This window comes from Bombus vosnesenskii, unplaced genomic scaffold (assembly GCF_011952255.1).
Source record: "Bombus vosnesenskii isolate JDL3184/JDL3185 unplaced genomic scaffold, Bvos_JDL3184-5_v1.1 scf7180000013349, whole genome shotgun sequence".
NCBI lineage: Eukaryota > Metazoa > Arthropoda > Insecta > Hymenoptera > Apidae > Bombus > Bombus vosnesenskii.
The window spans coordinates 1,358,742-1,375,661 of NW_022882985.1; the positions used below are offsets into that span (position 1 = coordinate 1,358,742).

The following is a 16,920-nucleotide window of genomic DNA, read 5'->3' on the forward strand; positions in this document are numbered from 1 at the left end:
GATTTCTATATTTTAATGTGTACCTATATATGTATACATACGTGTATACATGGGTATATATATATATGAAAAAATTATAATGAAGTCCGCTTATTATTAAATTTAATTCAAGTAAAAGTGCGCGATGGTACAAGAAGTCGAAGTTCAAGACAGGAGGTTATCTGTTAACAAAAAGACCACCATAATCGATTGGATTGATTATGTTGATGCATCGATAACGTACGATGACTTTTTTTCGAAATATTTAATGGAGAATAAACCGTGTATTTTTAAGTCGAATATAACTGAAAATTGGTCGTGTAAAAGACAATGGAATCTAGATGGTGCACCGGATTTCGACGTCCTTGATATATCGTTTGGTAAACAAATTATAAACATTATATTTGCTCTATACGCGTATTATTTATTAATTAAAACATTTGTCTTATAGGAGATTGTATAGTACCAGTTGCAGATTGTAAAAAAAGATATTACAATTCACAGTCTAAAGATGATATGAAAATGAAAGATTACTTAGATTATTGGATGGATTATGCAAAAAACAATTATTCAGATTCTATGGCGCTTTTGTACTTAAAGGACTGGCATTGTCAGAAATTATTCCCCAATGCTCCTATGTATACAGTTCCTGAGTATTTTGCATCTGACTGGCTAAATGAATATTACATGGCACATCCTGATTTAAATGATGATTATAGATTTGTATATATGGGCCCGAAAGGAACATGGTAAAAATATACTTTTTAAGCACAAAATTATTAATTTTTAATGTTATGTAAATAAGGTAAACTAGTTTCCACATATAGGACACCATTGCATGCAGATGTATTTGGATCATACAGTTGGTCTGCTAATATAGTTGGAAAGAAACGTTGGTTACTTTTCCCTCCAGGTCAAGAAGATTTTCTTAGAGATATACATGGTCAATTAATATATGATGCAACATCCAAAGAACTTGAAAACTATGCTGTATATAAGGCCTATGATAAGCGATCGATAAAATATATTGATGTAATTCAGAAGGAAGGTGAAATTATATTTGTACCATCTGGCTGGCACCATCAAGTTTGGAATATAGTAAGTATACTTGACTATCATTATTTAAGTTAAGTAATATTCTATACTTATTATGATGCTTATTTTTAGGAGGATACAATTTCTCTCAATCATAATTGGATCAATGGTTGTAATATTATAAATGTGTGGCACGGATTAAAAAAGGAATTAAACTCTGTAATGAAAGAAGTTAGTGACTGTAAAGATATGAGCAATTGGGCAGAACAATGTCAATTAATATTGAAATCAACATATGGGATGGATTATAACTTATTCTTTAATTTTCTAACATTTATAGCTAAACGTCGTTTAAGCATGGTTTTAAAAAAAGAGGACGTAATTACCTTTAATAGATATAAACTCGGATTTAGCCATTGCGTATTCGATCTCCATTCAATAAAATTGACATTGATAGATTTTATTAATGATATGGAAGAGAAATCTATTTATTATTTAATTTGTGAAAAACAGCAAGCCCATAAATTACTGAACAAGCTGTTATCATTTTTGCAATCATATGACTCAACTGAACATTCATCTACATGATAAAAGACAAAAAAATTAAAAATGAAATAAGAAAATAAAAATCTTGTTTCTGTTTATATAAATGTAAATATTATGATGTAAATAATGTAATATATATAATCAACAAATTTTTATATAAATCTGTAAATATTGAATATAAGCAACTACATAATTTTTAAAAACAAAACGTTGATTTTTTTATTACACCTATTAATTAGAATGAAAAAAAAGATCTGTAATATATATTTTCATAAATAAAAGTTGTATATTTTGTAAGTTCTGTGAACTTTCTAATAAAATTGAGAAATAAAAAAAGGTAGCAAATTCAATTATATTTTTATTTAAATATTTTAAAATCATAAAATATATTTATATTATATTAAATTTTGTATTATTCTTCATCTAATACTTAACTATGATAAATTGATTAATTTAAGAGTAATAAAAAGTTTTATTAATATACATTACTTTGTGGTAAATATACTTTTCTGTTCGTAATTTTTAAAATATTTTATTTTTTATTTCAAAATGTTTCAACCTCTAACACAATATAAATATAAAAATATGACACTGTATTAAAAAAATGTGATCTTTGAATCTTCAACACTTAAAAATAAAAAATTTTCAGTAAATGACTTCATTGTCAATTGGATAACTTTTATTAGAAACAGTTCTTCAGTTTTTAGAAGTATAAATTATTTATATAGTTTGTATTAATGTGAATATCTCTATATCTAAAAAAAAAAAAAACAGTATTCTAATTCAACAGTAGCAAGTTGCTTTATAAAATGTGGGACTCTACTTGTTTATACTGTGTTCAACAATAATATTATCTTTTTAAGAGTATATTTTATTTTCTTTATGGGAGTTTAAGTACTAAAATAGTAAGTGCCCATAAACCTTTTTTTATATTGTCTTATGCCTTACAAATTATATGTGCATAAGTGTCTTATGTCTACATATATACATATACATATTGTACAACTATGTACAATTTGCTACTAATAAACATATACAAAATGTATAAGATATGTATAAGTATGTATATTATCTATAAACACAAATAATTGTAAAAACTTATTAGTATCGGGAAAAATATGTATATAGCACAGTTGTTTCTTTTGAATTTATAAAATAAAATTACGAAGTAAATTGTGTGATATTATGTCACATGTGTGTATATAATATCTCTAAATTATTATTTTAAACTGTGTAAAATTACGAATTGGTCACCATTTCTTAGAATGACATAAAATGTGTATATTAAGGACTTTCTTATGTAATTAATTGAAAAAGAAAAAAGTATAAATATAATAGAAATATAATGAAAATATATTGTATGATATTCTTTATATTATTTCTTATATATAATATATATGATTTATATATATATTTCACTTAAAGAAAAAGCCATTATATTATTAAAAAGAAATATTTCATTTCATGTGAAAATAATAGTTGTAAACTCTATACTTAATTTGATTTTTTAATACATATATATACAAATGTATTTTCAACTCAAGACATTTATTTTATGGAACAGTATTTTTTTATGAATTTATCTTGAACAATTTCGTAAATTGAGGGATGAATCATTATAATTCAGTATTATACAAATTTATAAATCAATTATATGTTCGTTTTAAGATCTAAAAATTCATCGAAAAGTAACAAAGATGTCTTCTATAAAAGAAGTTAATATATTTCTGTACATATTTTCTTTTATAAGTTCTATTAAAAATTCATATAAAATATTGCACTGATGATACATTTAGAAAACAGAGTATCTATCGCACTTTGTTATTTCATGTTAAAAGAAACAGATTGTCATGGATAAAAGGTATAAAAAGGGGTATTACTTTAAATTATTTCCATATAAACTAATTTTTCCGATGAAAAACAAGCAAATATAATTATGTATTTCATTATTTACACACACGGGCACACACGCATACACACTATTGCATTTTCTCATAACTTTTTCATAATAGTACCAATTTTTACTTGCATGGCAAGTACCTCTATTAGGGTATCACGTCTTACAAAGTCTTCTTATTAATTACCAACAATTAACACTATTACAAAGATTAGACTCCACGCAACGTGATTTTGTATCAATTGTCGAATGATGATTTTTTATACCTATATAATAGATACATATTTTTCATTGTCATATCTCACATATTTTTAACATTTCATGTTGGAAATAAGTAAAGAAATTGCACTCTATGATAAACATCACAAAAGAATTATTAAAATTAAGTTATAAATTCTCGCAATTTTTAATAGAAAAGATTTATATGAAATTTTAGGTAGCATAATAATATTCATTCAATTCATAATAATCAAATAATTTTTCTGTACGCATATGTACACATTATAAACATCTATTTGTATACCTTCTTTAGATGAAATGAATTTCTTACAGCACATATGATGAATAATATTGAAGTACAGTATCTTTCACAATATAGCGAGATCCCAGTGAACCAAAACTAAGAGTTTTTGTCCTTCATTTTAATAAGTTTTCAAGTAATTCACTTATTTAAATACTTGAACACGTAAATTATATTGCATCTCCGATTTTACGATTACATTCACTATATCATGAATGTTACCATAATAGGCATAACAATATTAGCAGAAATCGATGTTTCGTGTTGTTATTATGTTAATTTTGCTACATAAAATGTAATTGCCAAATACATTCTGTAAAAGACCGATTTCTTTAAGAAAGAATTAAAATTAAATTGTTAGACTTATTTTAGTTTTCTTTTCAACTCTCCGAATATTGTTTAAGAATTATATAGGATGCGTGGATAATGTTTGTAACGGTATTGTTGGATTTGTCGGCGTTGTTAAAACAGGGATAGGCGTAGAAGGTATTTGCTGATGTGTTTGCCTTGGTGGTGACAAAAGTTCTTGTCTATCTCGTTCTCTTTCTCTTCCTGGACGCCATGCTTCTAATAATGCTTCGACTCTTTCTTCAGTAGGACCCCAACGAGCAGTACCAGCTGCATTTTGTAACCATACAACTAATGTTCCGTGCGCTGCTCTAATATTAACTTCCCCTCTATAATGCAAAAAGGGTCTTTTGTATGTATTTTTTATTTATTACTTGAATAAATATTGAAACCAAAATATTGTAACTTACTTTGGTAATATGTGTTGAAATCCATGTCTATATTCGTGTTCCATTGCAGGTACCACTACTTGTTTGCGCTTAAAATGGCTACTTTCCAATTTGATAAGAGCATTAGGTGCTGGATCCCGCCATTCAGGCAAGAATACTACGAAAGATAAAGGTTCAGTAGAATCAGCCAAAAGACGTTCGAAATGATTAACCATAGCTTCCATAAGTTCTTCGCAATATGGTGGATTAGCTTGAAACGAGCCGCTTACAGGCCTAAAGTCCAAGAAAGGTCCTCTTGATCCAAAATAAGAATCTGTATCAGCAAATGCTGAACAATATTGTCTAAAGTAACAATTTAATGGGGATGCAAAACATTCAAATGTTACACCGAATGATCGTTGAAGACATTCAAAAACTGTGACAGGCAGAGCCATTTGTGTTGCTTGTCCTTCATTAATTCCAAGATATGTTTGATAACGTTTCAACATACACCAAACACGAGGTAAAAACATTTCGAATTTTTTATCATCGAAGCAATTATATCTATATAGGTGTTCTAATTTAGTAAGATGCATGTTATTAATACACGCAGTATCACCATGAAAACGTAACATTGTCTGTTCACGTTCAGGAAGGTAATCCACTTGTGGAAGTCGTGGAGTTGGAAGAGAAAATTGCACAGGATAACACCAAACTTTCCTTTGTGCACTAGCAGGTCCTCCTAGTGGTATAACATTTCCTAAACCATTATCCTTTAATATTTGATTATTTTTATCTTTAACCTTTTTTGCATACTCTGTTGATAAATGATAAATTTTCAGGCAAATACCCTCAACACTAGCTTTTACAGTCTCTGTAAGGTGTGGTTGACATTGTCGTTTTAAGTGTGCAAGACGATCTTGAAAATCGTCAAATGTAGCACCAACTGTTCGTCTCAACCATTGAAATGTGTCTTCTGCATTCCATTTTACAACTTTCCTACTTTCTGACGAAGCTGCTCTTGATTCTATCATCTTTTTTGCAGCCTCTGCGTATCGCGATAGCTGTTTTCTTGCATCACCAGTGAATTTTGGCCGGACTAATTTAATAGGGATATCATTCATAATTTCACGATACATAGACATAGAAATTTCAGGAAAACACTGACTTGGTAAAAGGGGATCTGAACCACAGTCTATAACTTTTCTTTCCATTAGCCATCTGTTAAAAGAATCTTTTGGAGCATCTATGGATTCACGAGTATGACACAATTCTTGATAGCATTGTCTCAACTTTGCAAGTAAACTACACCGTAATGCTTCTGCTTCAGGATGAACATGAGGTAAATTTGATGGAGCTCTCTCGTATATTATAACATTTGTTGGAATTTCCAAATCCCATGGTCCTCTATCATTAAATTAAAATATATTAGAATTTAAAAAAAATGCTTAATATAAAAATGATATAAATTCAGTCAAGTAAACATACGCTAATACAAATTTCTTTGCAGCTGGAACAACACTATCTTCAGAAGCTCTGCGTTTAAGTGTTCCTCCTGGGGGAATCGTTCCATTTCCAGAAACAGGTGGTACACCGCATATACCAAGTGGATCCGTAATTGGGTCAAACTTGAATATAGATGCAGTTGACACATATAAGTTTATGTTTTTATTAATCTACAACCAAATGTTATACCTTAGTACCTGAGGTTTCAATGGTGGTATTACCCATAATGATTCTCCAGTTAATTTATTCCAAAAATATGGACGATTTTCTCTTTTACTCCAAAACTTCTTCCATCCTTGTTGTTGAAGTTCAGGTGAAAGTTCAGGTTCTGGGAACGTTCCTGGTGGTGTACCCTGTAATTGAATAGAAATAAATAATAATTTATGGAGAAGAAATATTATTATATTTGCTTTGTTTTCATTATCTTTAAATTATAACTGTATTTCTTAATTTTTTTAGTCAGTTAATCTCCTAGATATAATAATTTCCTTATTTATGAATCTTGTATCTGCATAATTTATCATTTCATTAACACAAAAAAATATTGCATTTCATTTCACTTTTGGGATATAATTATTAATAGTTTAATCTTTTAATTTTCAACAATTGAATTCTAATATATAAAAGATTACGTTTTATGTTTTGTTCATATAAGCAATTAATAATTTTAGATAATAGATTATAAATAAATATTTACCTGCGACATTAGACCTGATTGTTGCATATGACCAAGTTGTGAACAGTGGTCAGATATATTTTGTGCTGAGCTTAAGATAGGTGTCTGAAGTTTTACGGGAGTAGGAACTATAACTTGTGCAACAGTTGGAGTTGCATCTTGTTGTAACGACTGATGATGATGATGCATAGTAGACAATGAAGATGCAGACTGGCCAGATAAAGTTTCCCAAGAAGAAGTATTTGGTATGTCTTGCTTTCCTCCACTTACTTCATTCATCGTACAACGCACGTTGTGGTAAATACTTTAGCACATATAACACATATGACACAATTATTCTTGTTAATAGATACTTTATAGCACATAATTATTACATATGCATATAAAATTTGATCACATTTATATGCTTCTTTATATATGTAACATTCTCAATGTTTTATTTTTAATATCTTGGAATAAAATATATTAATCAACACTCCTTGCATTTTGTCTTTTCATAAGTTGCAAAGTAAGTTTTTATATCACAAGATGAAGAATATTATGCTTATAAATACCAAATTTACTTATATATTTAGTAATTACAAGTTATTTACAAACATAAAAGATGAAAGTTTTACACTTTAAAAAAGTAATAAATTTTAGAAAGAACTTTCGTACCTTCTAAAAATATATTAATTTCTTCTTTATTATAACACGAATTACAAAAGAATGAGTAAAATTGCAACTTTCTTTATGTATTTTTAATAAATTTACGTACGTAAAACTGTTAAAATTATATGACAACATTTCGTGATTCAATGTTTGTTTACATGCCACCAAACCGTTTGATAAATTCGCGAATTTTCGCGACGTAGGATTATGCAAATTTGTAAAAAACACGTAGCCGTTAATGCTGGACTTACTAGTGTCAACAATGTTGCTAATTTGTAGAAAATATATAACAGAACTTAGAATTCATTCATGATTTGTGAGATTTGACGCAACGACCTCCACCCGTGAGATACCATTTGCTTGAACTGAAATTCCAATTTCAACGACAGCAAAGTTAAAGCTTTCTTTACAATGAATGGCAGAATGGCAGATGTTAAAAAAAAAAAGAATACTTCGCATTAAGCGAAACATCGAAACGATATGAAGTTTTCGGAGAATATTTAACCAATAATTTGCTTATTTCATTACATAAATACATAATTACGTATATATTTCACCGCATAAATTAATTAAATGATATTTTATCGTTTTTACGTTTTAATCTTAAGGAGGATAGTTTTGAAATGCATAGTATTATGATTTTTAAATAAACATTAAGACATCGAGGGGAATGGTAGAAATAGTTTTTCGGAAAAGAAAAATTACAAAATGAAAAAAAATGTTTGTCATTTTATTCAATTAGTAAAAAAGGTTTCAAACAATTATTATTATTTATTGGTACAAAATTTTAATGATATGCACAGATTATAGCTTGTGTAATTATGGTATTGATATTCATGTAATGAATCCTTTCTATTACCTTTTTATCTACGGATTGCGCGGCCAAATCAAAGCAATATGGCGGCTTGACATAATAACTTTTGATACGGAATATATTATTTTGATTGTAACGAAATAATCATCACAGAATCCGATTAAATTTTGATTTATGTGAAGGTGTATGAGAAACTATCGGGTGGTAGATAGGCTTGACTGTAACCTATTTGCTAGTAGAATAAAAGTGCAACTTTTTTCTGTTTAAAAGTAGATGTGCTTCCAAGATTTATTTTATTAATGGATGCAAAGATGTCCTTAATTATTAAATTAAAGTAGTAATGTTATGCAATAAGTTTTAGTATCAAATACTGTTTTTCTATGAAGAATTATGTCGTCTACACAAACCAAAATGCGAGGTATATAAATATTAGAGTTCAAAGTAACCTTGTACTTTATAGATTTTTCTCTTTTCTCAATCATTTTCGATTGAAGATATGATTAATTTTTTTATTATTGATAACTATTATTATATATGTTATGTTACGATTAATTTAAAACATTATATCTTTAAAATATAGGTCCTGGAAGACCACCAAAATCAAAAAACTCCTGTACATGGTGCGGGGAAACTAAGCAGCCTTTGAAATATGTTCTTCCAACGCAACATGGAAAGAAAGAGTTCTGCTCAGAAACCTGTTTATCAGAATTTCGCAAGGCTTATATACGAGGTGCTTGCGTTCAATGCGACAATGTTATCAGAGGTACACCAGTGAGATTAGAGCAAAAGGATGGGCCTACAAAAGACTTTTGCTCTCCATTTTGTTTAAATAAACATCAAAAGAAGGAAGGACAAACAGATATAAAGAAAAGTTAGTAATTTACAAAAGTTTAAAAAAAGTTGAAGTATGTATTAATATATTTTAATGAGAATTGCATTTTTTTAAAATAGATAATAGGGACCAGTCATCTCCTGCACCATCCCTTGCACCATCGGGATTAATAAGTGGAAATAATATTCCTTCTACAACTCAATCATTTACAAATACAAGCCATACAAATATATCTCACTCCCCATCAACTTCTACTGGTCCATTTCAGTATGAAACGTATCAAACTTTTGATTGGGATCTTTACTTAAAAGAAACAAACAGCCAAGCTGCACCTATAGAATGTTTCAAACAGGTACATTAAATCATAAAAAAGGAAAGTATACGTTATAATATTGAAATTATCTTTTAGCATGAAATTCCATCAACTAATGAATTCAAAATGGGTATGAAATTAGAGGCTCTTGATCCTCGTAATTTAACATCAACATGTATCGCGACTGTAGTTGGAGTTCTCGGTCCTCGTCTTAGACTTAGGTTGGATGGTTCAGATAATAAAAATGATTTTTGGCGTTTAGTTGACAGTAATGAAATTAATCCAATTGGTCATTGCGAAAAATCTGGTGGCATGTTGCAACCACCATTGGGCTTCCGAATGAATGCTTCCAGTTGGCCAATGTTTCTTCTGAAAACATTGAATGGTGCTGAAATGGCACCTGCAAAAGTATTTAAACGCGAGCCAAAAACTCCGCGTTCTAATATGTTTGAAATTGGACATAAATTGGAAGCCATAGATAAAAAGAATCCACAACTTATTTGCACAGCAACTGTTGGTGCAGTTAAAGAAGACATGATTCATATTACATTTGATGGCTGGCGGGGAGCGTTTGATTATTGGTGTCGTTTTGACTCTAGAGATATCTTCCCTGCTGGTTGGTGTTTTAAAAGTGGTCATCCATTACAACCACCTAGACAGAAATGTAAGAATTATAATATTTTCCTAACTTATATCATTAAAGTATATATTTTTATTAAGTAATATACATAAATATCTGTAGCGACAGGGCCTAATAGATTTAAGTCTAGGACAAGTAACATCTTACCAGTAATGGCAGTGTCTGGTGGAGGCACTAATGGAGAACCAGCTGTTGCTTTAGTGAGTCCTGCTGGTTCAAGTGCTCCACCACAGCCAGCCACAGAACCTGATACTAGTACAGCTAATACCAAACCACATTCTTTAGAGAATGGTATATACTATTTCACTTAAATTTATCTCTTGGTAATTGAATCTATACTTTCTTTTGTCGTTCAATACTTTTATTATGTTACAGTTACAATTTATGTAAATCATAATTGCACATGTGGTCCCTATTTTGATCCTCGTAAAGTAAAGGCAATGCCAGCACAATTTGGTACGGGCCCTATACTAAATGTCACAAGAGATATATTTCAAGCCTTCTTGATGGCAGCAATGAGTCCAAGACAGATGTTGAGTCTGTTAAAACGTGGCGAAGGAGAAACTATAAGCTTAATTTTAGAGAGTAAACCTACTTCTGTTAGGTTACCTATATTTATGGAAGAAGAAGATTTTTATATATACATTAGGCGACAACTTGAGGATCTTTGTGCATGTGAACATATGTTATTTAGAAGGAAAGAACCCTGCAACAAATGTCCAAATACTCAACAACCACAATCCACCAATAGCGAAGAAGTAGTTAATACTGCTACAGCTACAACTAATAGTACTACTGCAACAGAAAAACGAAGGTGGTCTCCAAATCAGCAAAACCTGTCGTCGACTATCCCACAGCAGCAAACACAACAAAATTCTGTACAAAGTATAAACAATTCATCATTATCCTCACCAACAGCTGCAAAACAACCACGAAAATCTGTTCCAGGTAATTTCTCTTATTTAAAAATATTGATAAATAAGTGATATATTATTATTATAATCAGAGCTTGAAGCTGCAACATCCACTACCCAATCTGAAACTTCCACAAATCGTACACCTTCTATTGAACCAGCAGAATGGACTATTGAAGATGTAATACATTATATTGGTGTTACTGATCCTGCATTAGGACAGCATGCAGATTTATTCAGGAAACATGTAAGTTAACACTTTATGTTATTTTGTATTTATTTTATAATAGTATTTATTACAGTGAGTAATACATTCATTTATATATCAAATAGTACATGCTCAAATCAGTAATCGAAGAAAATTTTCAGGAAATTGACGGGAAAGCTTTGTTACTTTTAAATTCTGACATGATGATGAAATATATGGGATTAAAACTTGGACCAGCACTTAAAATATGCAACTTGGTAAATCGTATTAAAGGTAGAAGGCATATACTTCTATGACTTTATCAAACATCAAACTATGTACAGTGAGTTAAATTGACGTATTACTTAAATTAGCTGGTCAAGTTTGTTTTCATCATTGAGAACAAAATAATATATATAAGTTGTTAAAATAATGTGAATATATTGAGTATAATTTTTCAAAACCTATTCATTCATTGATTAACATAGATTTTAAATAAAAAAGAATCAAAGTTTAATTTTATTTTAGTTTTAAATATTTTTCTTGCTTTAAAAATATGTAAAGTTATATTAATTATATGAATGTAAAATCCTTTTGATAAAGAACAAAGTTAAAGATGTCTATAGAAGAATTCTAGAATCTAATTAGACTAGTTGATTCAACTCCAAACGCTAAATAATCAGGTTAAATAAGAAAGTTATTCCTGCAATATGTTTGCCTTTTCCAAACTTTATTGCAATTTTTATATGTTCTCTTGGAAAGACAACTTTTACTAAGTTATCTCAATTTCTTAAGTGAGAACACTCTTTGTGACATAACAACAGTGTGAAGTATATTTAGTACAATGATTGTTTTTGCATTTCTTCTTGGATATAAATTGAGTTTGTTATATTATATAAATATTAGCATAATTATATGTAATTATCTATGAAATATTTCTTATTTGTTAATGTAACAGTAAACTTTCGTGCATTTTTGTTAAAAAAGAACATAAGTCGTAAGAAACGCATGTACAAAGTGTAATTATTTTCTGTTTCATAACACGTATTTAAGAATGATTATATGTAATTACTTCTTATATGTGGTTACTATCTGTTTTATGATGTACTGTTAAAACAAATAATAAGGTATCATTTTATACGTGGAAAGGCAATATGTTCTACTTTATATCTTCTATATAAGTCAAAAAATTTAAAACACAGACTATCGTCACATAATCACATTTATTTTAAAACATAATCACATTTTCTTACATATTTTTGGCACTCTGTTGTTATTTCTTTTTTCTTTTTTTTATAGAAATAATATATATGTAATAAAACACATTTTTAACAAATCTAATTTTGAATATATAATTCAAATAAAGTTGAATTGCCATGTCACATGTGTTTTAGAGAGAACATACGCTTTTATACTTTAAATATATGCGTAAATGTTTATATTTTTTATAATAACAATACTTCTACTTTCATGTAAAAAAGGATTTCTAGATGTTATCTATCCATAATATATTTATTAATGTAATTTCATAAAAATGTTTTCTAAAAGTGTGAACAGCGTATAATTCATAAGCAGGGGCATTATAAGGTAATTTATGTAATTTTTTTTACAGTTCTTTTTGCAGATACAGTATTATATATTTGCTTATTTTCATTTATAATATTTTAAAAAATTCTTTTAGTAATTTGTTAAAGTATGTTTATTGCATAATGTTAACCCTTTGCGGACGCGTGTTGGCATGTATGTAGCCGCCAAAATCTGTTCACAGTTCCGGACACTTATTTTGAAGTGGCTGGCATACGTCTATTTTTCTGAGCGATAATCTAATGCGTATTTATGTGTGGGCATAATAAACTAAACAGTATTCTGTTTTTAATGAAGGAAAATTATAGATCTTTAGAAATGTTATCTTCCGTTTAACGTAAACTCGAGATGTAGGATGATGGTCGAGTTAAAACGAATTTCAATCTTTCATTGACATTACCAGATGAATCAGCAAGCTTTTTATATGATTTATGATTTATAATGATTTATTTTTTATAATACCTTATACACGATGCCTAAAATATCCAGAAAGAACATGTTCGATAGCGATAGTAGTGATGACGAGCATTATTTTGAATCTGACAAGATAGAAGACGACGATAGTGCTTCAGGCAGTGGAACGAACTCCGTTCAGCAAGGAATCGGCTCAGACGTTTCAATATTTCTAGTAATAGTGACAATGATGTTGAACTAAATATTGATGAAAATAATACAAGCCTTGACAATGAATGACGCAAACATTCAACGTGTATATTTTCTCCACTGCGCGCGCCAATACCTCTCGTCCACAGCGACGCTCGCTCGTCGAGCAACCCCATCCGCAAAGGGTTTATAAATATAATTTCCATTTCGATGTGTACATATAAAAAATTTGAATGTGTGCAAAATTATCTCTGTGATACATTGCATAATTATAATATTAAAAATTAGTTATTAAACATGTAAAAAACGTAAGAAATAGAATATTCGAGAAGTTTTAATTTACATTTAACATATTATGAATTTTAAATTATATAAATTTCTTATACATAAATACAAGACATATGTATATAAGTAATAATGATATGAATATATATTCCTAATTAAATTTAATTCAATCTAAAAATTATGATATTAGTAATAATAAAATGGCTATGAGAAATATCACAATCTATTGTAAAGTAACATAAAAGTTATTCTTTCATGAGTGATTAATCAAATTAGGTTTGATAAATGATAACTAAATGGAGTTGGATCATAAATGAATTTCATAGTTACTTTCAATGATGTTACAATTCCATGCCTTACCTTTTTGTAACATAAGATTAACATCATTATAATTTTAAAACTATTGCCATTTTTATATATTATTACTTCTTTAAAGTTATAATTTTAGAAAGATTTTGTAATTGCACCATTAGATATTCTGAATAACAAAGGTATTTTAGACATTATATCATAATAAAAATTATATAATGAATTGTTTAATTAAAAATATAATTATGTTTGTCTACTCAACTATTTCTTTGAAGTTGATTTATATCTGAATTTTAAGTATTTTCATATAATAAACTTCTCATAACACCTCTTTGTCAGTGATGCTCACATGAGAAAATAAAACTGTGTTAAAAATATATTGTGCTTTTCCTTCATTTCTGTGAAATTTACTTGTAAATACTTGTAACATATTTTGGAAAAGTATACGTATATATTTTAATCTAATACTTGTTTTAATACAATTTTGACATAATTAAACATTTATTAGTCATTCTAGTATATCTTTGTTTAAGCTTAATTATAAATTGATATAATTTCATATTTTGATATACTTCTTATATGATTGTTCCTAGAAAGCATTTATTTTATCTTTAACATCAAAATATTATACTTTCTTATTTTCTACTTTTGATAGGTTTAAATGATTTAGAAAGAAGATATGTTTAGATTTATTTTATTAATAGTTTTGCAAAAAATAAAAATGATTTAAAAAATAATTAAATTAAATTTATTATCATGCTGATGTATATGTGATATAAAATTTGAATATGAATAGAACATTCTTTGAAATATTGAACAAATTTGAATTATTAAATTAATAAATAATGTTTAAAATTTTCTGAAAACTGTTGTAAATGATAAATAATTTGAAATTTGTTTGAGTGGTCACAACTGATTAATAAAAAGATATTTTCTAATATTTGTTAAAATATGAATTTTTATTTTTTACACATAGATTTTTAACTTCAAGCTATTTATGAATATGTAATTACTGTAATTACATATAATACAAATTATCTTTTGACTTTAGGAGTTACTTTGTTTTGAATAAGAATATGAAAAAATTAAATTTTTTTAAATGATTTTTTTTATCATATTATAATAGATTTGTACAGAATTATATAGTATATACTAGTAAGCAAATTTAAGTAAGCAATTTAAAGTTATAAGCAACTTTATTTATAAAAAATATTTAAAATGTTTATTTCTTAGAAATGTTTTACATTAAAAGATTTATTTTATATATAACAATATTTATTATAAATAAAATAATATTTAAATATCTTATATAATATAGCTATTTTGTATATTAAAATTGTCTTTACTCGTTTAACGATTATTAATTTTTATTAATTAAATTTTACATACAGGTAAAAGCTCATAAATATTAGCTAATGAATCGTTAAAAATTATGAATTATTTTTAATCTTCATCCGAATCATCAGAATTTAAACCATTAGGTCCTTTGATAGTTTTAGGTTTTGAAACTTGTGATAACCATGGTTTTTTATTATTTTCTGATGACAAGTTCTCTTCAAATGTTATTGCTCCAGAAAGGGAAATTCTATATTCTAATATTTCAGTTGAAAAATCATCACGATTTCCTAAATCAGTAAATCCCACAATGTAATCATTAGTTTTACCATTAACAATGAGAGCAATTGTGGGAATAATTTTGATCCTTAAACGTTCTGTAAATGTATAATATAGATTAATATTACAAATTTTTAGATTTAAGCAAAGTTTAAGAGAATACAGAAATGTAGAAAATATGGACAATAATTAACTTACCAGTTAAAAATGGACATCGTACTACATTTAACTTACAAAACTTTGCTTCTATATGCTTTTTTGCAAGAATTTTGAGATGATGATCTACTATTTTACATCTTGGGGAATCGTCTTTACAAAACAGGCAAACAATGTTTTGAGATTTTTTTGAAATTTCAAAGAATTCTTTTTCATCATATAATTCTGAATATTCTCCATGACCCTAAAAATAGTCATAAACGTTGAATTAACAATTTTAATTGTATATAAAAATGGATTATTAAATAGTGAATTAAATACTATAAACTGATTAACTAGTTTATCTTTTTCTTGTGATAAAAAGATTACATTGATTGCAGGAGGACAACATTATTCAGAGATTAAAATACTATATAATAATAAAATAGTAAAAGTTACACTACCAGTGCCAACCAATTCTGCTTTTGTTGTTGAAGCAACTTTAGCTTCTTTAAACGTTGTTCACGCAACTTTTCAAAATCACTAATGTCCAGATTTTCCAACTTTTCTATCTCTGTGTCTAATTGTTTTTCAACGCAGTGAGTTGCTTCTATTATTTTTTGTTGCAAAATAGTCTCCATTTCTACTTAAAAATAAAATTCTGAGAAATTTTTAGGTTATATTATACAAACTTAATATGTAATTTTATATTGCAATGTGAGAAAAGATAAACAGCTTTTATTTCATATTTGAACAAATAAATACTTTTTAATATGTGGATAATTGATACTATGTGGATAATTGATATTATAGAATATTTTATTTTTACTGTACTTTAAATTTTAGCAAATAAAGTTTTTCTTACTTATGCGGTTTCGGTTTGACCATATAAGGAATCTACGTTTCTGTCAAATTGTTTATGCGATAGAAAATACGTCTATCCTTGTTGCTTTTATAATTTACTTGATACCATATAAGGCAAGAAAAGTACAAATTTGATAAACCATAAATTTATAGATCGGTCATTTTTCATAAAGATATATTTTAAGTAAACTTTATATGGCATCAAAAATGTCTTACAAAAACAATTAAACGAAGATTTAAAAAATATTGAATACATTAATTATACCAGCGCAGTGATACCAACTTAGGTGTTGAGTTTTA

At 27.7% G+C, this 16,920-nt stretch overlaps 4 protein-coding genes across 9 annotated transcripts; 2 read left to right on the forward strand and 2 right to left on the reverse strand.

Annotated features, from left to right (window-relative positions):
- The first annotated feature begins 124 nt into the window (after positions 1–124).
- On the forward strand, positions 125–1,679 carry LOC117236495 (2-oxoglutarate and iron-dependent oxygenase JMJD4). The gene is made up of 4 exons (XM_033499502.1): positions 125–359; positions 431–728; positions 807–1,077; positions 1,147–1,679. Exons 1-4 carry the CDS (start codon positions 125–127, stop codon positions 1,600–1,602), a joined length of 1,260 nt encoding a protein of 419 aa, XP_033355393.1. The 3' UTR covers positions 1,603–1,679.
- A 2,418-nt stretch (positions 1,680–4,097) lies between these two features.
- On the reverse strand, positions 4,098–8,117 carry LOC117236436 (mRNA (2'-O-methyladenosine-N(6)-)-methyltransferase). Of its 3 annotated transcripts, none has more exons than XM_033499377.1 (6): positions 7,778–8,117; positions 6,897–7,179; positions 6,397–6,552; positions 6,182–6,321; positions 4,736–6,100; positions 4,098–4,654 (listed from the first exon to the last, which is right to left on the reverse strand). In XM_033499377.1, exons 2-6 carry the CDS (start codon positions 7,152–7,154, stop codon positions 4,384–4,386), a joined length of 2,190 nt encoding a protein of 729 aa, XP_033355268.1. In that variant the 5' UTR covers positions 7,155–7,179; positions 7,778–8,117; the 3' UTR covers positions 4,098–4,383. The 3 variants fall into 3 exon arrangements, with proteins under 3 accessions (XP_033355268.1, XP_033355269.1, XP_033355270.1); XM_033499378.1 differs by lacking the exon at positions 7,778–8,117 and adding an exon at positions 7,533–7,764; XM_033499379.1 differs by lacking the exon at positions 7,778–8,117 and having other exon boundaries at positions 6,389–6,552; positions 6,897–7,038.
- Positions 8,118–8,383: 266 nt separating this feature from the next.
- LOC117236437 (polycomb protein Scm) lies at positions 8,384–12,399 on the forward strand. Of its 3 annotated transcripts, XM_033499382.1 has the most exons (9): positions 8,390–8,544; positions 8,614–8,758; positions 8,921–9,211; positions 9,292–9,524; positions 9,582–10,149; positions 10,228–10,416; positions 10,501–11,073; positions 11,132–11,286; positions 11,409–12,399. In XM_033499382.1, exons 2-9 carry the CDS (start codon positions 8,731–8,733, stop codon positions 11,541–11,543), a joined length of 2,172 nt encoding a protein of 723 aa, XP_033355273.1. In that variant the 5' UTR covers positions 8,390–8,544; positions 8,614–8,730; the 3' UTR covers positions 11,544–12,399. The 3 variants fall into 3 exon arrangements, with proteins under 3 accessions (XP_033355274.1, XP_033355271.1, XP_033355273.1); XM_033499383.1 differs by having other exon boundaries at positions 8,384–8,758; positions 10,234–10,416; XM_033499380.1 differs by having other exon boundaries at positions 8,389–8,758.
- A 2,956-nt stretch (positions 12,400–15,355) lies between these two features.
- Positions 15,356–16,899, reverse strand: LOC117236573 (thioredoxin domain-containing protein 9). 2 transcript variants are annotated; one of them, XM_033499653.1, is made up of 4 exons: positions 16,622–16,899; positions 16,221–16,399; positions 15,820–16,021; positions 15,356–15,719 (listed from the first exon to the last, which is right to left on the reverse strand). In XM_033499653.1, the coding sequence occupies exons 2-4, from the start codon at positions 16,395–16,397 to the stop codon at positions 15,451–15,453; spliced, it is 648 nt and encodes a 215-aa protein (XP_033355544.1). In that variant the 5' UTR covers positions 16,398–16,399; positions 16,622–16,899; the 3' UTR covers positions 15,356–15,450. The 2 variants fall into 2 exon arrangements, with proteins under 2 accessions (XP_033355544.1, XP_033355545.1); XM_033499654.1 differs by having other exon boundaries at positions 16,591–16,726.
- Between the last annotated feature and the right edge of the window lie 21 nt (positions 16,900–16,920).

Excerpts from the sequence above, each read along its gene's own strand:
- LOC117236495 (XM_033499502.1), top strand. The coding sequence starts at position 125 with ATGGTACAAGAAGTCGAAGTTCAAGACAGGAGGTTATCTGTTAACAAA. Across the intron at positions 360-430 it reads CGTCCTTGATATATCGTTTG|GAGATTGTATAGTACCAGTT; the intron begins GTAAACAAATTA and ends TTTGTCTTATAG. Across the intron at positions 1,078-1,146 it reads ACCATCAAGTTTGGAATATA|GAGGATACAATTTCTCTCAA; the intron begins GTAAGTATACTT and ends GCTTATTTTTAG.
- LOC117236436 (XM_033499377.1), bottom strand. The coding sequence starts at position 7,154 with ATGAATGAAGTAAGTGGAGGAAAGCAAGACATACCAAATACTTCTTCT. Across the intron at positions 6,553-6,896 it reads AATCAGGTCTAATGTCGCAG|GGTACACCACCAGGAACGTT; the intron begins GTAAATATTTAT and ends ATTCAATTACAG. Across the intron at positions 6,322-6,396 it reads TACCACCATTGAAACCTCAG|TTTGACCCAATTACGGATCC; the intron begins GTACTAAGGTAT and ends TCTATATTCAAG.
- LOC117236437 (XM_033499380.1), top strand. The coding sequence starts at position 8,731 with ATGTCGTCTACACAAACCAAAATGCGAG. Across the intron at positions 9,525-9,581 it reads CTATAGAATGTTTCAAACAG|CATGAAATTCCATCAACTAA; the intron begins GTACATTAAATC and ends ATTATCTTTTAG. Across the intron at positions 10,150-10,227 it reads ACAACCACCTAGACAGAAAT|CGACAGGGCCTAATAGATTT; the intron begins GTAAGAATTATA and ends AAATATCTGTAG.
- LOC117236573 (XM_033499653.1), bottom strand. The coding sequence starts at position 16,397 with ATGGAGACTATTTTGCAACAAAAAATAATAGAAGCAACTCACTGCGTT. Across the intron at positions 16,022-16,220 it reads AGCAGAATTGGTTGGCACTG|GGTCATGGAGAATATTCAGA; the intron begins GTAGTGTAACTT and ends GACTATTTTTAG. Across the intron at positions 15,720-15,819 it reads ACGATGTCCATTTTTAACTG|AACGTTTAAGGATCAAAATT; the intron begins GTAAGTTAATTA and ends ATACATTTACAG.